This window comes from Diorhabda carinulata, chromosome 4, assembly GCF_026250575.1.
Source record: "Diorhabda carinulata isolate Delta chromosome 4, icDioCari1.1, whole genome shotgun sequence".
Lineage (NCBI taxonomy): Eukaryota > Metazoa > Arthropoda > Insecta > Coleoptera > Chrysomelidae > Diorhabda > Diorhabda carinulata.
Genome location: NC_079463.1, coordinates 10,260,022 through 10,280,744, shown reverse-complemented (window position 1 = coordinate 10,280,744; position 20,723 = coordinate 10,260,022). Strand labels below are relative to the sequence as shown.

Genomic DNA, 20,723 nt, shown 5'->3' with positions numbered 1-20,723 from the left:
ATTTTTTTAAGGAACACATGCTTTTTAATATCCTTGATCAACTTTGAAGCTTCGTATGTCCAAAACTATGAACCTAAGCTGCAACTTGATTTTTGTCAATATGGAATGATCCTTTAAGAACTATTCTCTGAAATTTCAGTTCAATATTTCTGTCACTTCAGCCTGAGTGATTAGTGATTTTTTTAAGGAACACATGCTTTTTAATATCCTTGATCAACTTTGAAGCTTCGTATGTCCAAAACTATGAACCTAAGCTGCAACTTGATTTTTGTCAATATGGAATGATCCTTTAAGAACAATTCTCTGAAATTTCAGTTCAATATTTCTGTCACTTCAGCCTGAGTGATTAGTGATTTTTTTAAGGAACACATGCTTTTTAATATCCTTGATCAACTTTGAAGCTTCGTATGTCCAAAACTATGAACCTAAGCTGCAACTTGATTTTTGTCAATATGGAATGATCCTTTAAGAACTATTCTCTGAAATTTCAGTTCAATATTTCTGTCACTTCAGCCTGAGTGATTAGTGATTTTTTTAAGGAACACATGCTTTTTAATATCCTTGATCAACTTTGAAGCTTCGTATGTCCAAAACTATGAACCTAAGCTGCAACTTGATTTTTGTCAATATGGAATGATCCTTTAAGAACAATTCTCTGAAATTTCAGTTCAATATTTCTGTCACTTCAGCCTGAGTGATTAGTGATTTTTTTAAGGAACACATGCTTTTTAATATCCTTGATCAACTTTGAAGCTTCGTATGTCCAAAACTATGAACCTAAGCTGCAACTTGATTTTTGTCAATATGGAATGATCCTTTAAGAACAATTCTCTGAAATTTCAGTTCAATATTCCAATTATTTCAGCCTGAGTATCTTTTCAAAGGAACACATACTTTTTAATAATCCTTGAACAACTTTGAAGCTTCGTATGTTCAAAACTATGAACCTAAGCTGCATCTTCATTTTTGTCAATATGGAATGATCCTTTGAGAACAATTCTCTGAAATTTCAGTTCAATATTTCAATTATTTCAGCCTGAGTATCTTTTCAAAGGAACACATACTTTTTAATAATCCTTGAACAACTTTGAAGCTTCGTATGTCCAAAACCTTGACCCTAAGTTGCATCCCGATTTTACTCATGATACAACAATCTTTTGAGACCATTTCTTTAAAATTTCAATTATAAATTCCAATTATTTCAGCACGAATGATTTTTTGAAGAAACATATGTTTTTCATCTTTCCATCTTTCACGGCTACTAAGAAAAAATGAACGTTCTAGATAGTTCGCTGGAGATGGAACTGGGAGAAAGGCAGCCGAGCTATACACCAGACTCGTCAAATTCTGCCTAACAGTGTTCCTAGAGTCCTCAGTTTTTGGGGAACCTGATTTTATTGACAACCCTCGTATATAGACTATCTAAATTATAACGTACCACCCCTATCGCGAAATAACATAAACACGTGGTATTCACAACCATTCCAGATCAATTTCTAATTACAATGTCATTAAAAAATGATAATATGAATAATGGATGAAGATATTGACTTGAATCATTTTCTTTGGAAGCTTCTTTTAAATTATTAATTGATTCGTATGGTTGATACAATGTAGATATCAAGTTAGTCGTTTCATGGTGATTTGAAATGTGTTCATAGAAAAATAAATTCTGCTCTAGGTTTGTACGTACTACTAATATTGAATGATAGAAAAATTATATAAATATATGCACAGGACAAGAGTTTGTTCGCACTATTGAATTAAATTCATGTTATAATTATTTTTGTTATTTTTTTTGCATATTAGTTCAATTTGAAACATAAATAACTTGGCAACAGAATGGTTATTATGGATTCATCTAAACGTAGTTTTTATGACTGGAAGGTGCCGGTGCTAGATATCATTATCTGTGTTTGAAAATTTGAGTGTGGTATAGATGAATTCCACCAACTCATATCTAAAAAAACTCGGTGGAGATAGTAGAAACAAATATGTACAGATAACGAGAATCGTTTCAAATTTCAACCATTTGGTGTGTAGTGATATAACATAACAAGTTTTTGTTTGTAAAGTGATTTAATGAGGTGAATACTAATTCATTCAGTTTTTTATAGATATTAGTGAAAATCTGATAACAATAATAATGTCATTATAATATTAAGATATCCGGTTAAAAATAGCTTCGTACAGATCCGAATATTATTTTACAGGCATTTGTTGAGAGAAAATTCTTACCAACAACGATTTTTTTCGAATGTTATAAATTTTTAGTCATAAAAGAAACCAATATAACCATCACTCAATAAATCGTGTGACTAACTAAAACAAAACACATTTTTTGCCAAAAAAAGGCTTCAGTTTCAGCTTCTTCATGTGAGCTGAGAATTTTTTGAGATCAGCGAAAAGCCAGTAGTCACTGGGGGCCAGATCTGGACTGTACGGTGGATAAGGAAGTAATTCGAAGTGTGATTCGTTCAATTTAACCATCGTTGCCATTGAATTGGGAGAACAGTGATTTTTCTTCAACATAAGATGCCGTTTCCTTGATTTTTGCATTTTCTGCAGTTCTTTTCGATGAAACAGAATCCAGATACCACATTTAAAGCCGTTACTGAGCTTGTACAATATTTGTTTATCAAGAAGCTATGATAAATTAACACGTGAAATTTTAAATTAATTGTTTTGTAAATAACAAAAGTAGATTCACTTAAATGGCTGTCACTTTCTTCTGACTAATCGAACTGTCAAGAAATTTTACACATAGCCTTTTGAAAGCTGGTACTCCATATGAATTTAACAATGGCAGCGCCATCTATGTGTAAGGCACACAACTTATTGTGTAATGTACCAATTTTTTCATCATCAATATTCAAATTACGGGAAATATTGTTTTAAAATGCAAAAAGAAGAAGCTTCAGTTGGAATCAATTTTTAATTTAATTCAATATAGCAATATCTGTTCGATTCTTAGTTCGGTGTAATGTCTATACATCCAACATAACTCCATTTTAGCAGATCTGTGCCAGAAAGAGAAAGTTTTCGGAAAAAATAATAATGAGAACTTTCGTTACATTCAAATTATTGCTACATTAACTTCAATTCGTTGGTATCAACTATAATCGTGTCATAAACTACTAATTTATGTCAAATCCAGATACAGAAATTACATAGATGCAACTCTGGATATCGGGGAGACCAAAATAATGGTTGGGAAAATTTACATTAGGTACAAGAGTAGAAAACCGACTACAGGGTGATGCGCGAGGCTTCTATGTTGAAAAATTCAGATAAAGTGTCATTAGGGATCTTCAAATGACACCCGAAAATTTATATTAATTAACAACACCAATTCTTCTAGAAAAAAATACATTATTGCCGAATTATTTTGATTTTTTTGGATAATATAAAAACTCTTAGTCATATAGTGTGGAAAACCGGTTGAAATCGTAACTTTTTAGAGAAAAAAATTGATGTTTGAGGACTAGAGTTTGTTTCAGAAAGGTATAGAGTAATAAAACCAACTCATTAGGTATGCAAAAGGACCACAAAGTGACCCAACGAATATATAAGCCACTTTCATAGTTTGGCATTGATTTCATTGTAAATTCCTCTCTTTTTATGTGTAGGTAGTCCCACCTGGGTTGAGGTCAATTTATGGGTTTAGCCTATTGTTATCCATTCACAAACACTGAAAATATTGTGCCAAAGGCGTACCGGTAGGATACTCGTAAAAAGGAAAGAATTTTATTTTGACAGAATAAAAATTAGGCATTATGTACATAGTGTTAGGTACACTTATTTTTTATTGAACTTTATACAAAAAATACATTATACAGAAATTAAATTATAAAAAATCATAATATTCTTCGTCATTTGAGTAACTGTAATCTCCTCTTGTCGTTATAATTAATTTTAATATTACAAACAATACTATTTCAAGACCTACACCGATGGCCGACACCGAAATTGAACCGAACTAGACGGAATTCCCCATTTTATTATTCTATACCTATCTGAAATAGACTATAGTATCTCGGAAAATATCAGACTTAAAAAGTTAGTATTACTTTCATCTGATAGAACATCTTGTCTACTATCTTTTCTACCATTACTAATATGCTTATTGATTACATGAAAGTGAAACATGGTTCCATACGTAACAGATCTCGTGCTCATCTCTAGTATGGCATTTCTGAAGTATCTATACGAATAAGGAATAAATTTTATGGCAGACCCTTTTATTGACGAAAATTCACATTTTGTCATCTTCCGTGGATTTTTTTAAACGTCTTATACTGTTGGTGATTAAACGTCGTGTCGTTCCAAGAAAGATGAAATCAGTAACGTTATCTCGATTTATGGATATAAGTACTTGATAAAAATAAATGGAACCGCTATCGTTTAGTAACATATTTCAATATTGATTCAGGTATTATCGACATACATGGTATACATAAAGTTAATCCATATGGTATTTTCCCATTTTTATTAAAAACAAAGAATATTGTCTGGTACTTGCATATTCATAATTGAGTCTAAACTACAATCAGCTGATGGCGATGACAGAAACATTTTCTTCATTAAAATATAGTTGAGATCAGATAAATTGTCATAAAATGAAGGCAGATCGAAATGAGATAACACGGAAATGAGTCATTACGTGAATAAAAATTTATTATCTTATAGAAATAACGTTATAGTCCAGGAAAGCTAGGTCGAAAAATAAACTGTACATTTAACAGGAGTCTCATTTAATCTAGTTTAATAGTGTTCTAAAGCACAATTTGATACTCACAATTTTTTGTACGAGCAATAAAAAAAGAGATTGGATGCTTGTAGAAGGATTTGTCTTTTGCCTCAAAATAGGCTTAAATTTCGGCAATTACTTACTTCACTTGAGCTGAATTTCTAACCATCAACAATTTTTTCGAGATCAGCGAAAAGCCAGTAATCACTGGGAGCCAGATCTGGACTATACGGTGGATGAGGAAGCGCAACTTAACCATCGTTGCAATCGACTTGTGAATCGTGCGTTGTCTAGGTAAAACAGTGATTTTTTCTTCGACATATGAGCAGGATTCAGGAGGTTTATGGGGGTCATGACCCCCCCTAAGCCCTGATTAATATCCATTTCAATATGTACATATTAGCATAGTTTAATTTTTAATAAACTACTCTGATAAAATTGTCATTAGCTGTAGTCCTTAGACCCTTAGCCCGTCTACCTTCAAATACCTAATAAGAAGTAGTTTTGAATTAGAATTGATAAACGTTATTATAATTATTTAACAAATCAAAATATACTCAATAAAAACCTTTCGCATTATTTCTAAGTTACACAACTATAATGGAGAACTGCCCTAGAAAAAACGATAATAAACAGTATACTGACTGACGTTTTGATATATGCTTCAAAGTCGATGAGGTATCGAGGTTTAAAGTAAATTATTGCGCAAAATTCGTCATTATGCTGTCAAAAATAACGTAATTAACTCATATTTTGTGGGTAAAAGGCTTGAAATGCCGTGTCTTTGGGGGTGGACTCGTCCTAATACTAATGACTACCCCTTTGTCAAGACCCTTGATCCGCCCTTGAATATGAGTCCGTTTTTCCTTGATTTTTGCATTCAACCGATCCAACAACTCTATGTAGTACTCGCTTTTGGAGATAGTCGGTGAACAATATTCCAGTTGAATGTTGTGTCTTCGGACGTGGTTCACCGACTGCGGTTCACTCAGATGATGATCGTTCTGATTCCGAAATGAAGTGATGGATCCATGTTCCATCCATTGTCATATAGCGACGCAAAAAAAATATGATTTATTACGAGTAAACATGGTTAGCCTAAAAGTGTCAAATTCCGAGTGCACTAAGCTGTGTCATCTTATATATTAAAAAAATTGATGATTTCCATTCCGAGTCCGTTCAGGCGTTCTACCCAACCGATTTGCTTATTTTTTTTTCAATGAAAGGTATTGATGCACAGATCAGCCATTAACCATCGGATTTCATCTAATTTTCATCATTCTCAAGTTATACTCAAATGCGATTTCCCCCTGTACATTACTTATGGGAGTTTTTCACATACACACGTTCTATCCTCAATATCTCAGATTCTATTCAAGATAGAGACTTCGTTTTGGTTTAAGAACACTCGCTGAAACATGCTCTTTCTTTTGAGTTTTTGAACACTTAAATCGGTTGAGTTGGAGAGGAGCTAGGCGCGGACATTCCATGTGAGTTATGGATTTTTGTAGGTTTTTGGCAATTTTTCTACATTCAAAGATCTATATCTCAGGTTCTAATATAGCTACAGAGTTCGTTCTTTCCTATTATAATGATTTCTGATACTTATTTAATGGATTCGATGCGAGCGAAGCCGCGGGTAAAAGCTAGTAATCTATTATCATTGGGGGTCAATATATTTCCAATAAGGGAAACATTCAACCGCCACACGGAGATCAAAAAAGTTTTGATTCAATCAACGAGATCAAGAAAGTCTTACAAGTTACTCAAACACGTACCAAAAAATACAATCTACTATAATCGATGTATTTCATTAATTTTCTGATAGTCCTTCATGTAATTTTCATATTTTTTGTTTCTGCACCAAAGCTTAGGAGGGACGTTAATTTTCAATTAAAAAAATTATAGACTTTATATTCGGAATAATAGTAGCTTTATATATCATGATATTTTTAAAAACTAGGGGCATAATATTCCATCTTCGAAAAATTGTTGCTAACCTAACTTCCCTGGAACTACGATATGTAATTATTAAAGCTTTACATATCTTGTATTGGGTTTGTGACAAATTAATTTCAGTTTTGTAGTATAAAATAAAACACTTGTTTTAACAAAGAATAGTTTTTAATCAATTATATATTTCCCATTTTGCTCAATGGCCTCTTAACATCTTTCTTTCAGCTTCAAGATTCCGCGCTCATAAAATTTCTGGTCTTTATAAACAAAAAACTGAACCAGGTGCGATTGAAGTTCATCGTCATTTGTGAAAGTTTGACCATTCAAAGAATTCTGCAAACCTCGAAATAAATGTTAAACAGATGGAGCCAGATCAGAGCTGTATGGGGGATGTAGCATCACTTCCCAGTCAAGCTCCGATAGTTTTCCCCGAGGTATCAAAGATGTGTGATGCTTTACATTATTGTAGTGTAACAATAAACCTTTCCGATTTGAAAATTCTGTCTGCTTTTCTTTGATTACTCCATCCACTTTCATTAATTGTTGACAGTAAAAATCAGAATTGATCGTTTGGTTCCTTGGAAGCAGCTCAAAAAGCACAACACCTATGTAATCCCACCAAATTGACATAATTAGCTTTTTTTTTGTTTTTCAGCTTTCGATGTGGTTTGTGCTGGTTCATCGTTTGTGCCCCATGATCGTTTCGAACTATGTTATTGTACAGGACCCATTTTTCATATCCAGAGATGATTCTTTTCAGGATACGGTCGGTTTCATTTCATTTAAGATACATATCGCAAATATTGATTCTTTGTGTTAAATGTATTTCTCTCAATTCGAGGGGTACCCGAATAACAAGCCAGATCGGAATGTTTTATATCAATTCTGACACGTTAAGCAATCAACACCATAAACTTCACATATTTGTTTGTGAGCCGCAACAGCTTTCTTCCCTTTACGGAAGTAAAAAATATGCCGAAAATGTTTCTGCACTCTAATCAAAATTAATCCACAACTAATAGCTTTAATAGAAATCACGCAGTACTTGCTTCTAAAGTTACGTTAATGTGACCAGTATTAAGTGACGAACGGCAAAGTACTGCATTAAAATAAGTTATTCATAAAATAGGCAAGGCTCTCTATCATATTTTAAGAAATTAGGAACATAATATTCCGTCTCTGAAAAAATGTTGTTTACTAATATCCCTGGACTATTATGAGAATCATCACCATATATTTACGGTTTATTCTTTTTAATAGCCATTACAGCTACAATATATCATTATTATGGTTTTACATATCATGTATTTCATCATATTTCAAAAAATTACGAGCATAATATTCCGTCTCTGAAAAATTGTTGTTTACCTAACTTCCCTGTACTATTATGAGAAGATATTGAAGTGACTTTCATCCTAAATTTTGTCCATCTCGAATAAATAAACGAAAATATCTGTTCGGATGATATATCAATTATGAAATGTCAAATATTCACATTTGTTTACAGGTATTGTCAAAAAATGTTCTATTAAGTTACGAATATTTTAATCTTCAACAATATCGAGAAATTTAAAAAAGAAATTTTGTTCAAAATAAAAGACTGTTTTAATACTACAATTATTAGTATTTTACTTAATATTTCATTCATATTTCCAGGTACGATGAGAACTCTATCACATATGGTATTAATAATCTATCTTGGTTCAATATACTGTTCAAACATCGAAATAGTACAAATTTATAGAAATGATACTTCACCAATATCGCTACAGCTGAATTCCCAGCGCCAAATAATTTTGATATACAAAAATCTTACGGTAAGTTACTTTGAAATTTGATTTTACATTTCTAACGAATGCTGGCAATTTAGAGTCATAACTCCAGAGCCGGCAACATTGCGTCATGACCACCAAACAAAGAATCTTTCTCTGTCAGTTTTATTTCTAACCACGATACACATACACGGTATGTCTATGCGCAGGCACGCGCGATCTCTCTCGTACAATGAGACGTCACGTTGGAATCAGAATGTGAAGTATAAAGGTCGATCTTTTAATATAAAGAACCCCAAGTTGTTACGTTGCCGTTCATGGTTGAACATGCACCGTTTTCCCCCTTAAGTTAACTAATAATTTTGTCAACCGATATTTTTTTTCTACTGAAGGTCATGGTAGGTACGTCAAATAACGGATATGTGTGGATCGACTTTTATGTATGTTTTATACCTGTTATAAATTTTTATTTTGATTCCAAAAGTAATATTTGATGCAAAGATATGTCTATTTATGCATTATTTATATGGTTATGGAATTTACCAAATAAATTTCACGTTCTTAAGGCCGCGTGCTGTTTGCAATAAATCTTACCTATCTAAATACTTCCAACACGACTGAAACCGTTTATTTTAATAATTATACAAGTGAATCGACAATTATTGGAAGGAAATAGGAATTGTGTGTTTTATATTGTGGATTACGACATTCAATTACCATATTTCAAATTAATTTTATCATCTCGACTACAGGGTCCTGTCCACTGCTTCGCCAAGTCTTTTTTTGGGATTTCGATTGGTGTTTTTGCATGTAGCGATGGGATTATAATATCATAATAGAAAGTACAAATATTTTAAAAGCAAATAATAACAGTTGAATCAACTCTGTAATAGCCGTTAAGCCAGTGATGGATTTACGACTAGGCACGCGAGGCCCCGACCTAGGACAAAATTTTAGAGACGAAAAAAGTAAAGACAGTCTCAAGACGTTAATTTTTTAAAAGATAGATTATAGTCCTTATCGAATGATCCTGTTTACTTTTTGTTTCATTACTGAGATTAATCATATGCTTATAAAACTTTTAAAAATGACCAAATCTTAATAATTTTTATCTTTGAATAAGAATACTGGAGATACGCAGGTGTCAAATATCATTTTGGTGTTTATTCAAATGTCAGAATATTATTATTAACATGAATAATTTTTCATTTTCACATTGTGGAGTATAGCACGAGCATCAATTCGCCATGATTTTAATGCCTAAAAAATCTACTTTGGCGGTGATTTATTCTAAGTAACTCATATGTTTTAACTACTATTTGGTCTATGATATGTTGTGGTGGATCCACGTTTCGTCTACGGGGCCCACTGTTTAATACATAAAATAGTTAAAACTGTTTTGATATTGCATTTTGTCAAGTAAATTCAACAAATTATGATAAAATTGCATCTTGGAGTATTGTTCAAGCTATTAACATAGATGCCTATTACAATTTTTTTAAAGAGGTTTTCAGCGAAGTAACTTGAATCGTCCAAAATGCTAAATCCAGATCTGCGCTAAACACGAAAAAATATCACAAACACACAAAAACCCAGTTAATACCTATAACTCCAACCTAATCTTGATGACGAAGAAAACATTCTGATTCCAGCGTAACATCATGCGCGAGGCGTGTCAAATTTGAGCCGATAATTCAGCATACCGGTGTATACAGGGTGTTTCTATATTCGACCGACAACGTTCTACCACAGAGACATCTCAACAAATGATTCATTTTGATATAGGAATACGAAAGTTTGTTTATGTCAACTCGTTTCCAAGTTATAGAATTCATATTTAAGTATATTTTCTAAATTATATATTCGAACGTTATGAATTTTTAGTGAATGATTATGATGTCACAGCGTTATTTTCACGTCATCTACTCGCTCCCGGAATTTTGAATTGTGTTAATGTGATAATAATTATTTTAGACTTTGAATCCGTATAGAGTGAAAACTTCATCGGAAAATGCCCAAAAAGATAAACCAATTCTAGTGGTTGCTCAACAGGAAAAGGAAGTAACTGCTTGGTCAGTGCCGTTAATAGTCGAATCCAGTAAATTAGAAAAAATGTATTATTATAATAACGTTTCAAGGACTTTATGTCACGATTACATGGATAATATTATTTCGATACAAGGTAAAAAGGAACTATATGAATTTAGGGTGTATACTAAAAATAATGGATATTCACATTTTTTTTCTAATATTTTTTTTATCTTTTGATAACAAAACCAATAAAAATTGGTAGTGGGTAAAAGACCAATGGATGTTGAATTAAATTGAGACGATAACATGAAATTGTTAAAAAAAATGTATAACATTAATTATTTAATAGATAAAACTTTACTAAATCGTCCTCTATCTACCTATACCTAAAAGTGCTTAAAGCAAAGTAAATTTAGTGAAATATGTGGTGATATTATTCCTTATATTCGCTGGTGGTGGCGTCCAATTTAATATTAATTGTTCACCCTATCTGAGTACCAGTTTTTAAATACTTTAACTGAGGCCGAATACCACTTCCTGAGGAAGAGTCTCCTGTCGGGGATTTAATGTTACAACGTTCAAATCACATGTTTTGGAAGTACCTTAATCTATATCGATTCTAGTAGAGAATATTTTAAAAAACAAAAAACTCATATCAAATTATAAATATTTATTTTTATTGGTCTATCTTAAAACTTTAGTAGCAACCCTCGTATTTTCCCTTATTTTCTTCTTTTATTGAGTGAGATACGTATGCGACTATCCATACACGATTGTATAAGATGTGGTATAATTTAAAAACATTTTAAGTGAAAAACAAATAAAAATAAATGAATTTATCATTGCCGAAATCGAATTTTTTTCCTACGACCAGTTATGAAAATGATAGATTGCATATTCATTTTTACCTAAGAAAGTAGCTTGTTTCAAACATGTACTAAAAAATAATAAAACACATGTATTAACATGCTTCTTTTTCTTATGTTATATATGGTCTCGAAAGATAGAGGGAATACCGAAAATAATATGAATCTGGCTGGGTGCCGAAGGCAAAAGGCCAAATTTAAGAAGACTGAAGAAGTAGACATTGTAATTTTTGAGGTTATAGTAGTGTTTACAATAAAAATAAATTGAAAGTTTGTTGTGATTCGTGTATGTATTTCGCACTCGTTCGCAAATCACTTTTCAAACTCGTTATGTAATATACTATTATCATATCACGTCATTTTGTTATATTTTAGGTTTTTCTCTTGTACCTCTGAATTTTTCTCAGAATTTTATAATAGCCTTATCAACTTCTGATCCGAATGACGTCGACGTAATCGTAGAATTAGAAGAAGAGAAAGATTTTTACGTAAAATTAGACCAGAATTATTTTCTTACGGTCTCGCCTAGCGAACCCAATTATGTATTTCACAAATTTAATACTAACACTAGCGACACGATTTTTATCGAGATGTATTCAGAGGATGAATATTGTCTCACAGTTTCCGTACAAAACAGCAAGGTATTCATCATATTTACATTTTTTTTTATTCAGTTCGTCCTGTTGTTTGTTAGTTTGCGAGTGAATCTATAATTTCGATGTACTCAAATTTCAATATTAAAAAACTCGACTTGAAATGGATGTAATTTTGTTCTAGTTTTTAATTTTCTAAATGTACGTGTATAATAATTTTTTTCCAGTGCCCTGTATTGGATTTAAATAAAGATATTAAATACGAAGGTACATATCAAACAATCAATACAAAAGGCGCTATAACAATACCGGTAAGCTCAATATTTTTCACCCTAATCATTTACTTAATTACTGCGCAACTATCATACCACACTTCCCGCCATTACTGACATGAATGCGTCAGTGACGTCATTATATAGTAAATAAACATTGTTTTAGTTATCAGTGGACTAGTCATTTTATTCTCTTATCTAAATTAAATTTTATTTTATGTAATTTTATTTTAAATCAAAATATTTGAAATAGAAATCCGAAAATTGCCAATGCTAAATGGTAGATCTCTTCAAGTAAGTTGTAACCGCTTTTTTTATCTCGTATCACTCTAAACACGTGAAAAAATTGTTTTCGAGAAAATAATAGTACACTCAGGCACTATACACTATAAACCGTTAACTGTTTACTATATACTGACGTCAGTGCACCGACATATTGTAATGAGCGTTTTAGCGGGAAATTTGAACCAAAAAGTTGAAAAACTTGATTTTAAATGTGATAATAATTCAAAAAATTGTTATAATAATTTTTGAACGGCAAATTGGAGGTATTAATATCGTTTAAACTAATTTCAAAAATTTGTTAAATACTCTATTCTGAATGGAAAATGTTTGTCGTGGTTTCCAGTACAAATCAAAATTGAATGTTTTTTCTGCTACCGAATTTAGGTAGGTTCATAGATCTCCTCAAGCAAGTTGTAACCGCTTTTTTGATCTCTTATCGCTCTAAACAAGTGAAAAAATTGTTTTCGAGAAAATATTAGTACAATCAGGCACTATACACTATAAACCGTTAACTGTTTACTATATACTGACGTCAGTGGGTCCACATATTGTAATGAGCGTTTTAGCGGGAAATTTGAATCAAAAAGTTGAAAAACTTGATTTTAAATGTGATAATAATTCATAAAATTGTTATAATAATTTTTGAACGGCAAATTGGAGGTATAAATATCGTTTAAAACAATTTCAAAAATATTCTATTCTGAATGGAAAATGTTTATCGTGGTTTCCAATACAAATCAAAATTGATTTTTTTTGTAGACCAGACAATATAAAGATGGTTTCTTTCTCGTATTCGTTGCTAAACCTGATAATTATGACTGCAGTCAAGAAAGTTCTTACATACCGAGGTATACAAAAGTATTGTCTATCTCTCAAAATGAAAGTTCGACTGTTATGTTTAAAATAAACAACGGTATTGGTGCTAAGCATTACGTCCTAGCTATTTTAGCAACTTTTTTTATCTGCGTAATAACCGGTTTCCTTTTAATGGTTACCGCTTTTATTTTCCACCGATATGGTACAATATCGAGAAATACGTATAATGGTATGTTGTTTTTAAATTATTTATCACACTAGTAAGGAAAATATGAATTTTTGAATTGATTATTTGAATAATAGTTCTTTTCGTCGAATCTTTCACGTCGAAATAATCAAATAGACTAAGTTCGGGGATTTTAAGAGTCCAGTTGATGTTAACCTCTTCGTAAAATGTCCTTATTAGAATATTAAAAGCTTCAATTACTTGATTTAATATATGGCAAGTGACTTGGAACCACGTTATTTAGTTGAAACTGCAATTCTTAACTCGAAAAATCACTTTCAAATCAGTATTCATGAAAATAAATATTTATTATGCCTTTAGCAGACATAGAGGATAACACAACGACTTTTGAAATGTGTAAAGATCGTTTATGCTGCCCAGTATCACCAAATCTCCTTGTTAACATGATATTGACGTAAAAGATAGCTACGTCGCTAAATTCTTGTGTCTATTGAATCTTGTACGCTTTTGACTACGAATATTTTTTGTAAAATCGAATACCAAGTTGATTTTTTTATGTTAAACGTTTTGTTTCGCTTTCGAATGGATAAATACGTCAAACTAAACGCCTATACTTCAATTGTTTCTTGATACCGAACTGAACGAGACTAGACACATTTCTACAAGTCACCTCTCAACCATATACTCATATATCCATGTTTCAGTTCGTTTTTCTAGTGACTCAAAATACTCTCACTTGTTGCTATTACTGTCTGTCGTAAATTAATATTAGACCAATTTTTCAGATGTATCAGTTAGCGATTATTTCGAACCTATGTCCGAGGAACAAATTATTAAAATATTGAAAGAAGACCATTTAAATTTATCTCAATTCGCTAGATATCCAAAAAGAATAAAGCAAAGATCTTACAATTATTTATGGCATACGTTGAGCATAGCCATTTTTTATAGTATACCAGTGGTACAACTTGTTATTACGTATCAAAGGGTATGTATTTACCTCGTGTTAATAAAAGTTAGTATAATGTCAAATAATTGTACATTTTGTATTTTACTTATATACAACCCTGTTTACAAATCGAAGCCAACGATTGTCGTAGTACCTGGATACTGGTACCTCCAAGAGGTCCATAGATCTCCTGTTGGAGCATATAACGACCTTAATTCCCCTTTTGCTGCCACGGTCTAAATTTTCTACAGATAACAGAACCTTTCTTTCCTCTTCCATCCATCTATCCATTGTCATTTTACCAGCCGGCAATCTGAAACTTCTATGGTGACTGGTCATCATCATTTAGCAACCTGTCTCATCCACTACTGGTTATAAGCCTCTCTTAACGTACACTCTTTTGCTCCATAATGGACCAAGCAAGACCCAGGTAACTGGTTAAGCTTTGTTCGCTGTTCTTTCCTCTTCTTCAGTGGATCAGAGTCTCTGCAGAATTCTGCAGGTTAGACTCCTTTCCTGAATTGAATTCAGCAACCGCATTAAATTTCTGTAGCTTTCTGCCGTTTTGGTCAGTCCTCGATGAAACTTTCCAACTTAGGTTTGGTTTTTTCGTAATTGGCAATTGTTTTCATATTTCTTCCTTATAAAATCTTTTTGATGTCTTTCCGGCAATTATTTCCCTGCCTTCCTCTAGGAACTTTCTTCTTAAATCTTCAGAACTCTTTTTTCCAGTCAGAAACGCTATTGAGCTGAGCTTCTTTGACGTCGTCAAATTTGGTTTCACCGAATAGTTTCGTCTCCTCATCGGAGTCCTGGTCGACGACGATACTTTTAGGCGATAAGTCGTCGCCGATCTTTAGGTCTACGAGGTTATACTCCTTAGTCCACCTTTACATGTCCTTGTTTGGCGCTTTTAACGTTTTTCGGCAGCCAAGTGTGTCACCACCAAACTATATCTTGGATGAACTATCTCATACACGCAAAATGGACAGTCGATTATATGATTTGAATAGATTTGACGGTATATTGGATTGAAACGATGTTTTTCAGATCGAGAATGCTACCGGTAACGAAGATATGTGCTACTACAACTTCTTCTGCGCTAATCCCGCCTTTTCTTTTAGCGATTTCAATCATATTTATTCGAATATTGGTTACGTAATATTTGGTATAATTTTTATATGTGTAGTCGTTGACAGACACAGGCTTATTAAAATGAGAAAGGTAAGTTAAATGTCAGATCAAATCAAATATTCAATGACATTTTCTCTCAACGCATGCGTAAATATATTTCCCAACTTTTCAGATAATCCTCTATTTCATATGGTATTATTGGTACTTCCAAACTAATTAAGATTCATTACCTACTTGTTTTCAAAATTTTTGCCATTAGTGATAAAATTTGATTTTTTCTATATCTATTTCAATTTTTAACATTTTATCTCTTATTTCTGCATTTTTAAGCTATTTCCGTTCGCAAGTATTCGATTCTGATCGACCTATACTTCAAACGAAAATAATTCTGATCAGTTTTTCCAAGATCTTTTGATACCGACCGATTTCGATTCTAATAAGTAGAATAGAACGGATAGATAATCGTTTTTACACTTTATTTTGACATTTTTATTGAAATTAAAATCAGTAGATTATAAATTTGAGCTTTTTATCAACACTTTTTACATATTTCTTAGTCGTGCGGTATTTACTACTGTTTAGGATAAAGGCATTCCCGTACATTATGGATTATTTCACGCTATGGGTGTAGCTTTAATCATCGAAGGATTATTATCATCTTGTTACCATATATGCCCAAGTCAGTCGAATTATCAATTCGGTAAGTTTATTCAATATAATTGGACAAAAGTAGTAATGGTAATGGAAAGTATTTTGAAAGATAAAAACTTTATTTTTCTAAAAAGTTTGATATTAAATATTTTTTTCTAATTCAGGTTACTTTTTAATCCTCCCTAGTATGTTTCGAACTGTTTATATAATGAAATTGCGAGGTTCACGTAAATAAAAATGACAAAATTAATATAGAATTACTTGATAAAATATTTTGTTGGTACACATACCCAAATAAAAGTCATTTTGTCCCCATGAAGTTCTTCATCATTTACCTCACTTCTAAGAGAAATAATAACACTGGCAACACTGTAACTTCTTATTTTGCTATTCAATCAACACTTTTATCGCTATTTTTTCCTTTATAAACCAAACAGAGACACTACCACAGAATTTTTTCCAGATACAAGTTTTATGTACGTAATGGCGGTACTTTGTATGGTGAAATTATATCAAAACCGCCACCCTGATATAAATGCAACCGCCTACTCAACATTTTCAGTCCTCGGTATAGCAATTTTCATGGGTAAGTAAACGTAATCCACCACAATTGTTCCATTCAGAACTATTAAAAAAATCAATTTTTCCTTTTCTTCCCATTTTTAGCGATGATTGGAATATTGAATGGAAATTTAGTAATCTGGATAACGTTCGTTGTATGTTATAGTTTTCTATGTATCTTCTTATCGCTCAAAATTTACTATTTAAATTATGTAATTGACGGATTACGTCAACTAAAAAAGAATTTAAGTAATAGCGGAATCACTATTCGAGAATGTTTCCGCCCAATAAGAAAAAGTAAGTATTTGTTTACAACACTATAAACAAACTTCCAAAACGCAGCCATATTGCGCACGAATTATACGTTACTCTGATGTTATTAAGCTACTCTTTTGACAAGTCTTTTTTTCGATTATATAATCGTTCGTCGTCGAGTGATATCATTCGAGATATTTTGGCATTAGAAGTAGTAGTTTATATAATGTAAGAGCAAAATTCATTTCGTAGACTGAATTTCACTATATTGCACACGAATTACTTTTACTATTTTTTATTTTATTCGAATATTTTATCCTAATTAGTAATAATCGATTATTAAATTTACAACTCTTGTAAAAGAATCGAGAACTATTTTCGAAATATGAAGGTTTTCGATTCTTTTCGAATTAAAAACAATCAAGAATCGTATATACTGTAATAAATACAATCAGCTGACATATTGTTTCGTTTATTTTTTGAAAATTATACGTTATTAATCCCTGATACGTTGTTATTTTACTCTAATTTTAATAACTGATTTACTGAGACATGAAATTTTTGCTTATTTAATATAAAAATAGTTTATTTGTGTTAGAATTTGGTGTAAAATTCGCGTGAGTGAAGTATTCATGTTGTGTTAAATTATACCAAAGATTAATTAGTTCGTCGACAATTTTCAAATCAAAGGTAACTTTATGTTAAGATATAAAAAATAATTTCCCTGAAACAGTGTATTTTTTATATTTAACTCGCAGTGAAATCGTTCAAAAAGAAGAAATATGAAGTTTGTTTCAGGATTATACAGTGTCTATTATCAATAAATATTATTGTTACAGCACGGTTCATACTTCTAGTAATAGCGAATATAGCGAATTACGCAATGCTTGGAATAGGTCTTTGGTTATATGCTGATAATGTAACAGATTTTGGAACGTTCCTTTTGGGACTGTTGATGGGTAACAGTGTTATTCATGCCATCTTTTATATCATTATGAAGGTAAGTTAATAAGTGTGTTTATATTCAGTATAAAAATCCAGGCCCGTATTTATTTACATTACAAATACAAAAAGTTGGTGTTTATTGCGGCAGTTTTGAAATGTTTCAACGAAATTTGGAATATTGTTTATTTTTTTCGTCGAATCATGGGAATTCTGATCTTTTTTGAGAAATCTATGATACTTTTGTGTTTTTCCGCGAAATTATATAGGGTTTTATGACTGGATGTTAGTTTTTTGTAATTTTTGTCAAAAATTTAAAAAATTGGGCTGAAACTTCCAAGTACAGACCAAATTTGAGTCGTTAATACTTTCTTTTCAATTTTTGCTTGTTATATAAAATGATAATCATCAAAATTGTGAGTAGTTTATATTTTTCTTACCCTTTAATTTTAGGAAAATTTATCAATAATTTGAAAATTTATTTATGTAATAATAATAGTAAAAATAATGGAGTTAATACAAAATATAAATGAAATGTTTCTTAGAAAATTGATGTTTTCAACTTTTAAAAATTGAAAATGGCTGCCGCATAAATTTCACTTAAATCAAGGAAATAACAGTAATTGGACGTTGCAGCTCTTCAACAAAGAAAAAATTTGTATGGAAGCAACAATTTACGGTCTTCTCAGTCTAGTTGCTTGGTCATCATCCGGTGTTTTCTTTTTAGACGCCGCTACTTTATGGACGGTTGGTATATAAATGTTATTTTATCCTACAGCCTCTTTAAACCCTAAAAACCCTTGCACTTTGTTTGTATTTCGATTTCCAATACATACCGATAATTTCTTCATTCTATTAATATCTATTAATATTAAACATACAGGGTGACTCATCACTATACACCACCGATTTGTATACTTCTTTTTATAGGTCACACCTGCTCAATCTAGGCAATGGAACCAAGAATGTATTCTCTTTCAATTTTTCGATAAACACGATATCTGGCATTTATTGAGCGCCCCAGCCCTTTATTTCACTTTTATGTTCCTAATGTCACTAGACGATGATATATTAGATATAGACAAAAGTGAAATACCAGTTTTTTAATAATAAAAAATACCTTGGACTCAATTAACATCATACTACAGCAACTCTTCAAGTTTCATTTGAATATGAGGGAATATTTAACCTGAAACTTCATATACCAATCCATAGTGATAAATATTTCGTGATATTTTCATAATTTGACTGTTTAAATAATTTATTTTATGAAATGTATTTGTATTACAAGGTTTGACAATTAAGTAATGAAACTGATTTTTTTACCGCGCTCATGGCAACCCTGGTAGCGATGGCGATTCTTTCCAAAAAAGATCGATTTTAAAATCGATTCGAATCATAGCCGATGCATAAAAAAATCGATTTTTTTGAAAATTGTATTTACAATGTAAATATCAATCCATTTTATGAAAAACAAGAAAGATGCCACAATAAAAAATCTCTGGGATCTACTTATCAGTAAAATTAGGGATTTTTCAGCTCAGGAAATTCGATAATAACATTTATTTTTATTGCCGTATGAAAGTATCAGGTCAGGTATAAAAAAAATGTGAAATATCGATCCACTGAATCGATTCAGTACTACTTATCGATTTAAAAAATTATTTGGTCCGAGGAATCGATTCTTCGATTTAGATCGCCATTCCTAAACCCTGATATAACGTACTTTTTACTGAATCATGTGGTAACCCTGCTCTATTGATACTAATTTTTTCAGTCCTTTTCGATCATTAGTTTTCTCTCGGTTGTGTGTTTAATACGGGTGCGCGTCACAAAAATGGAAACCTACAGTATTAAAAGTGTTTGTACGGGTGTTACGTTGGTGTAAAATGTTCAAGAAAAGTGGTGGAAGACAAAGAACAAATAAAATGTTCAACAAAAGCCATGAAAGACTAAGAACAAGAAGGGAAACCGGTCGAAGAGCCATAACAAATAATCTAAGATCAAAGAAAGGAAATTGGGAGTGAAAACTATGTCACATGTTTTTTTGATAGCCGCTATAAGGAGTTAGTTCCGTTTGAGCAAACCCTATATTGAGTATTCTTCAAAAAAAAAAAGATCGCCTATACGTAGTGAATAGTTCATTGCTGCAGTACGACCATGCACCAGTGTACCTACAGCTACCCTAATCACCGATTATATCGTCCAGTGACTTTTTTCTCTTCCCTAAAATTAGTAACGTTTGAAAAATAACTGTGACGAGGTGTGGTCGGAAGTTTCAATCAAATTCTTCTATTGTCACAACACGTGGAAAAATCGCCAGAGCCGGTGTATTAGTGTGAAAATGTTCATTATTAAATTGACAGACCTCGTAGCTATTCAAACTGTATTGTGAATAATAAATTGTATTTCATTATATGCCTATGTGTTTATTGCCTCTTCTCGTTCGAAATAATAAAATAAAGGAATTTTTTTATTTGTGTTTAGCATTTCAACAAAATAATGATGCTTTGACCAGTTTTGGAGAATTTGGACCTCATCCGGACAACTAAATGCTTTTCGTATCTAATCGGAATTAAATACAACAATTTTGCTGCTACTTGGTCAGTGAAAGTCTCCGCGCGCAATATGATATCGGTTGTGTAATGAAACAAAACGTCCTAAAGACACTTTTGTCTGTCCGTCTAGCAAATTTAAAATGAA

At 31.8% G+C, this 20,723-nt stretch overlaps 1 protein-coding gene across 1 annotated transcript; it reads left to right on the top strand.

Moving 5' to 3' along the window:
* The first annotated feature begins 1,956 nt into the window (after window positions 1–1,956).
* Window positions 1,957–20,438, top strand: LOC130892873 (SID1 transmembrane family member 1-like). Its single transcript, XM_057798556.1, has 14 exons — window positions 1,957–2,087; window positions 8,363–8,523; window positions 10,453–10,660; window positions 11,751–12,016; window positions 12,196–12,279; window positions 13,285–13,570; window positions 14,314–14,516; window positions 15,528–15,701; window positions 16,194–16,311; window positions 16,726–16,848; window positions 16,929–17,120; window positions 17,918–18,078; window positions 18,657–18,767; window positions 18,951–20,438. Exons 2-14 carry the CDS (start codon window positions 8,368–8,370, stop codon window positions 19,125–19,127), a joined length of 2,259 nt encoding a protein of 752 aa, XP_057654539.1. The 5' UTR covers window positions 1,957–2,087; window positions 8,363–8,367; the 3' UTR covers window positions 19,128–20,438.
* Window positions 20,439–20,723: the final 285 nt, after the last annotated feature.

Bases quoted from the DNA above. Each gene is read 5' to 3' on its own strand.
- LOC130892873 (XM_057798556.1), top strand. From the start codon at position 8,368: ATGAGAACTCTATCACATATGGTATTAATAATCTATCTTGGTTCAATA. The intron at 12,280-13,284 runs GTAAGCTCAATA...TTTTTTTTGTAG, and splicing joins AAGGCGCTATAACAATACCG to ACCAGACAATATAAAGATGG. The intron at 15,702-16,193 runs GTAAGTTAAATG...ACTACTGTTTAG, and splicing joins GGCTTATTAAAATGAGAAAG to GATAAAGGCATTCCCGTACA.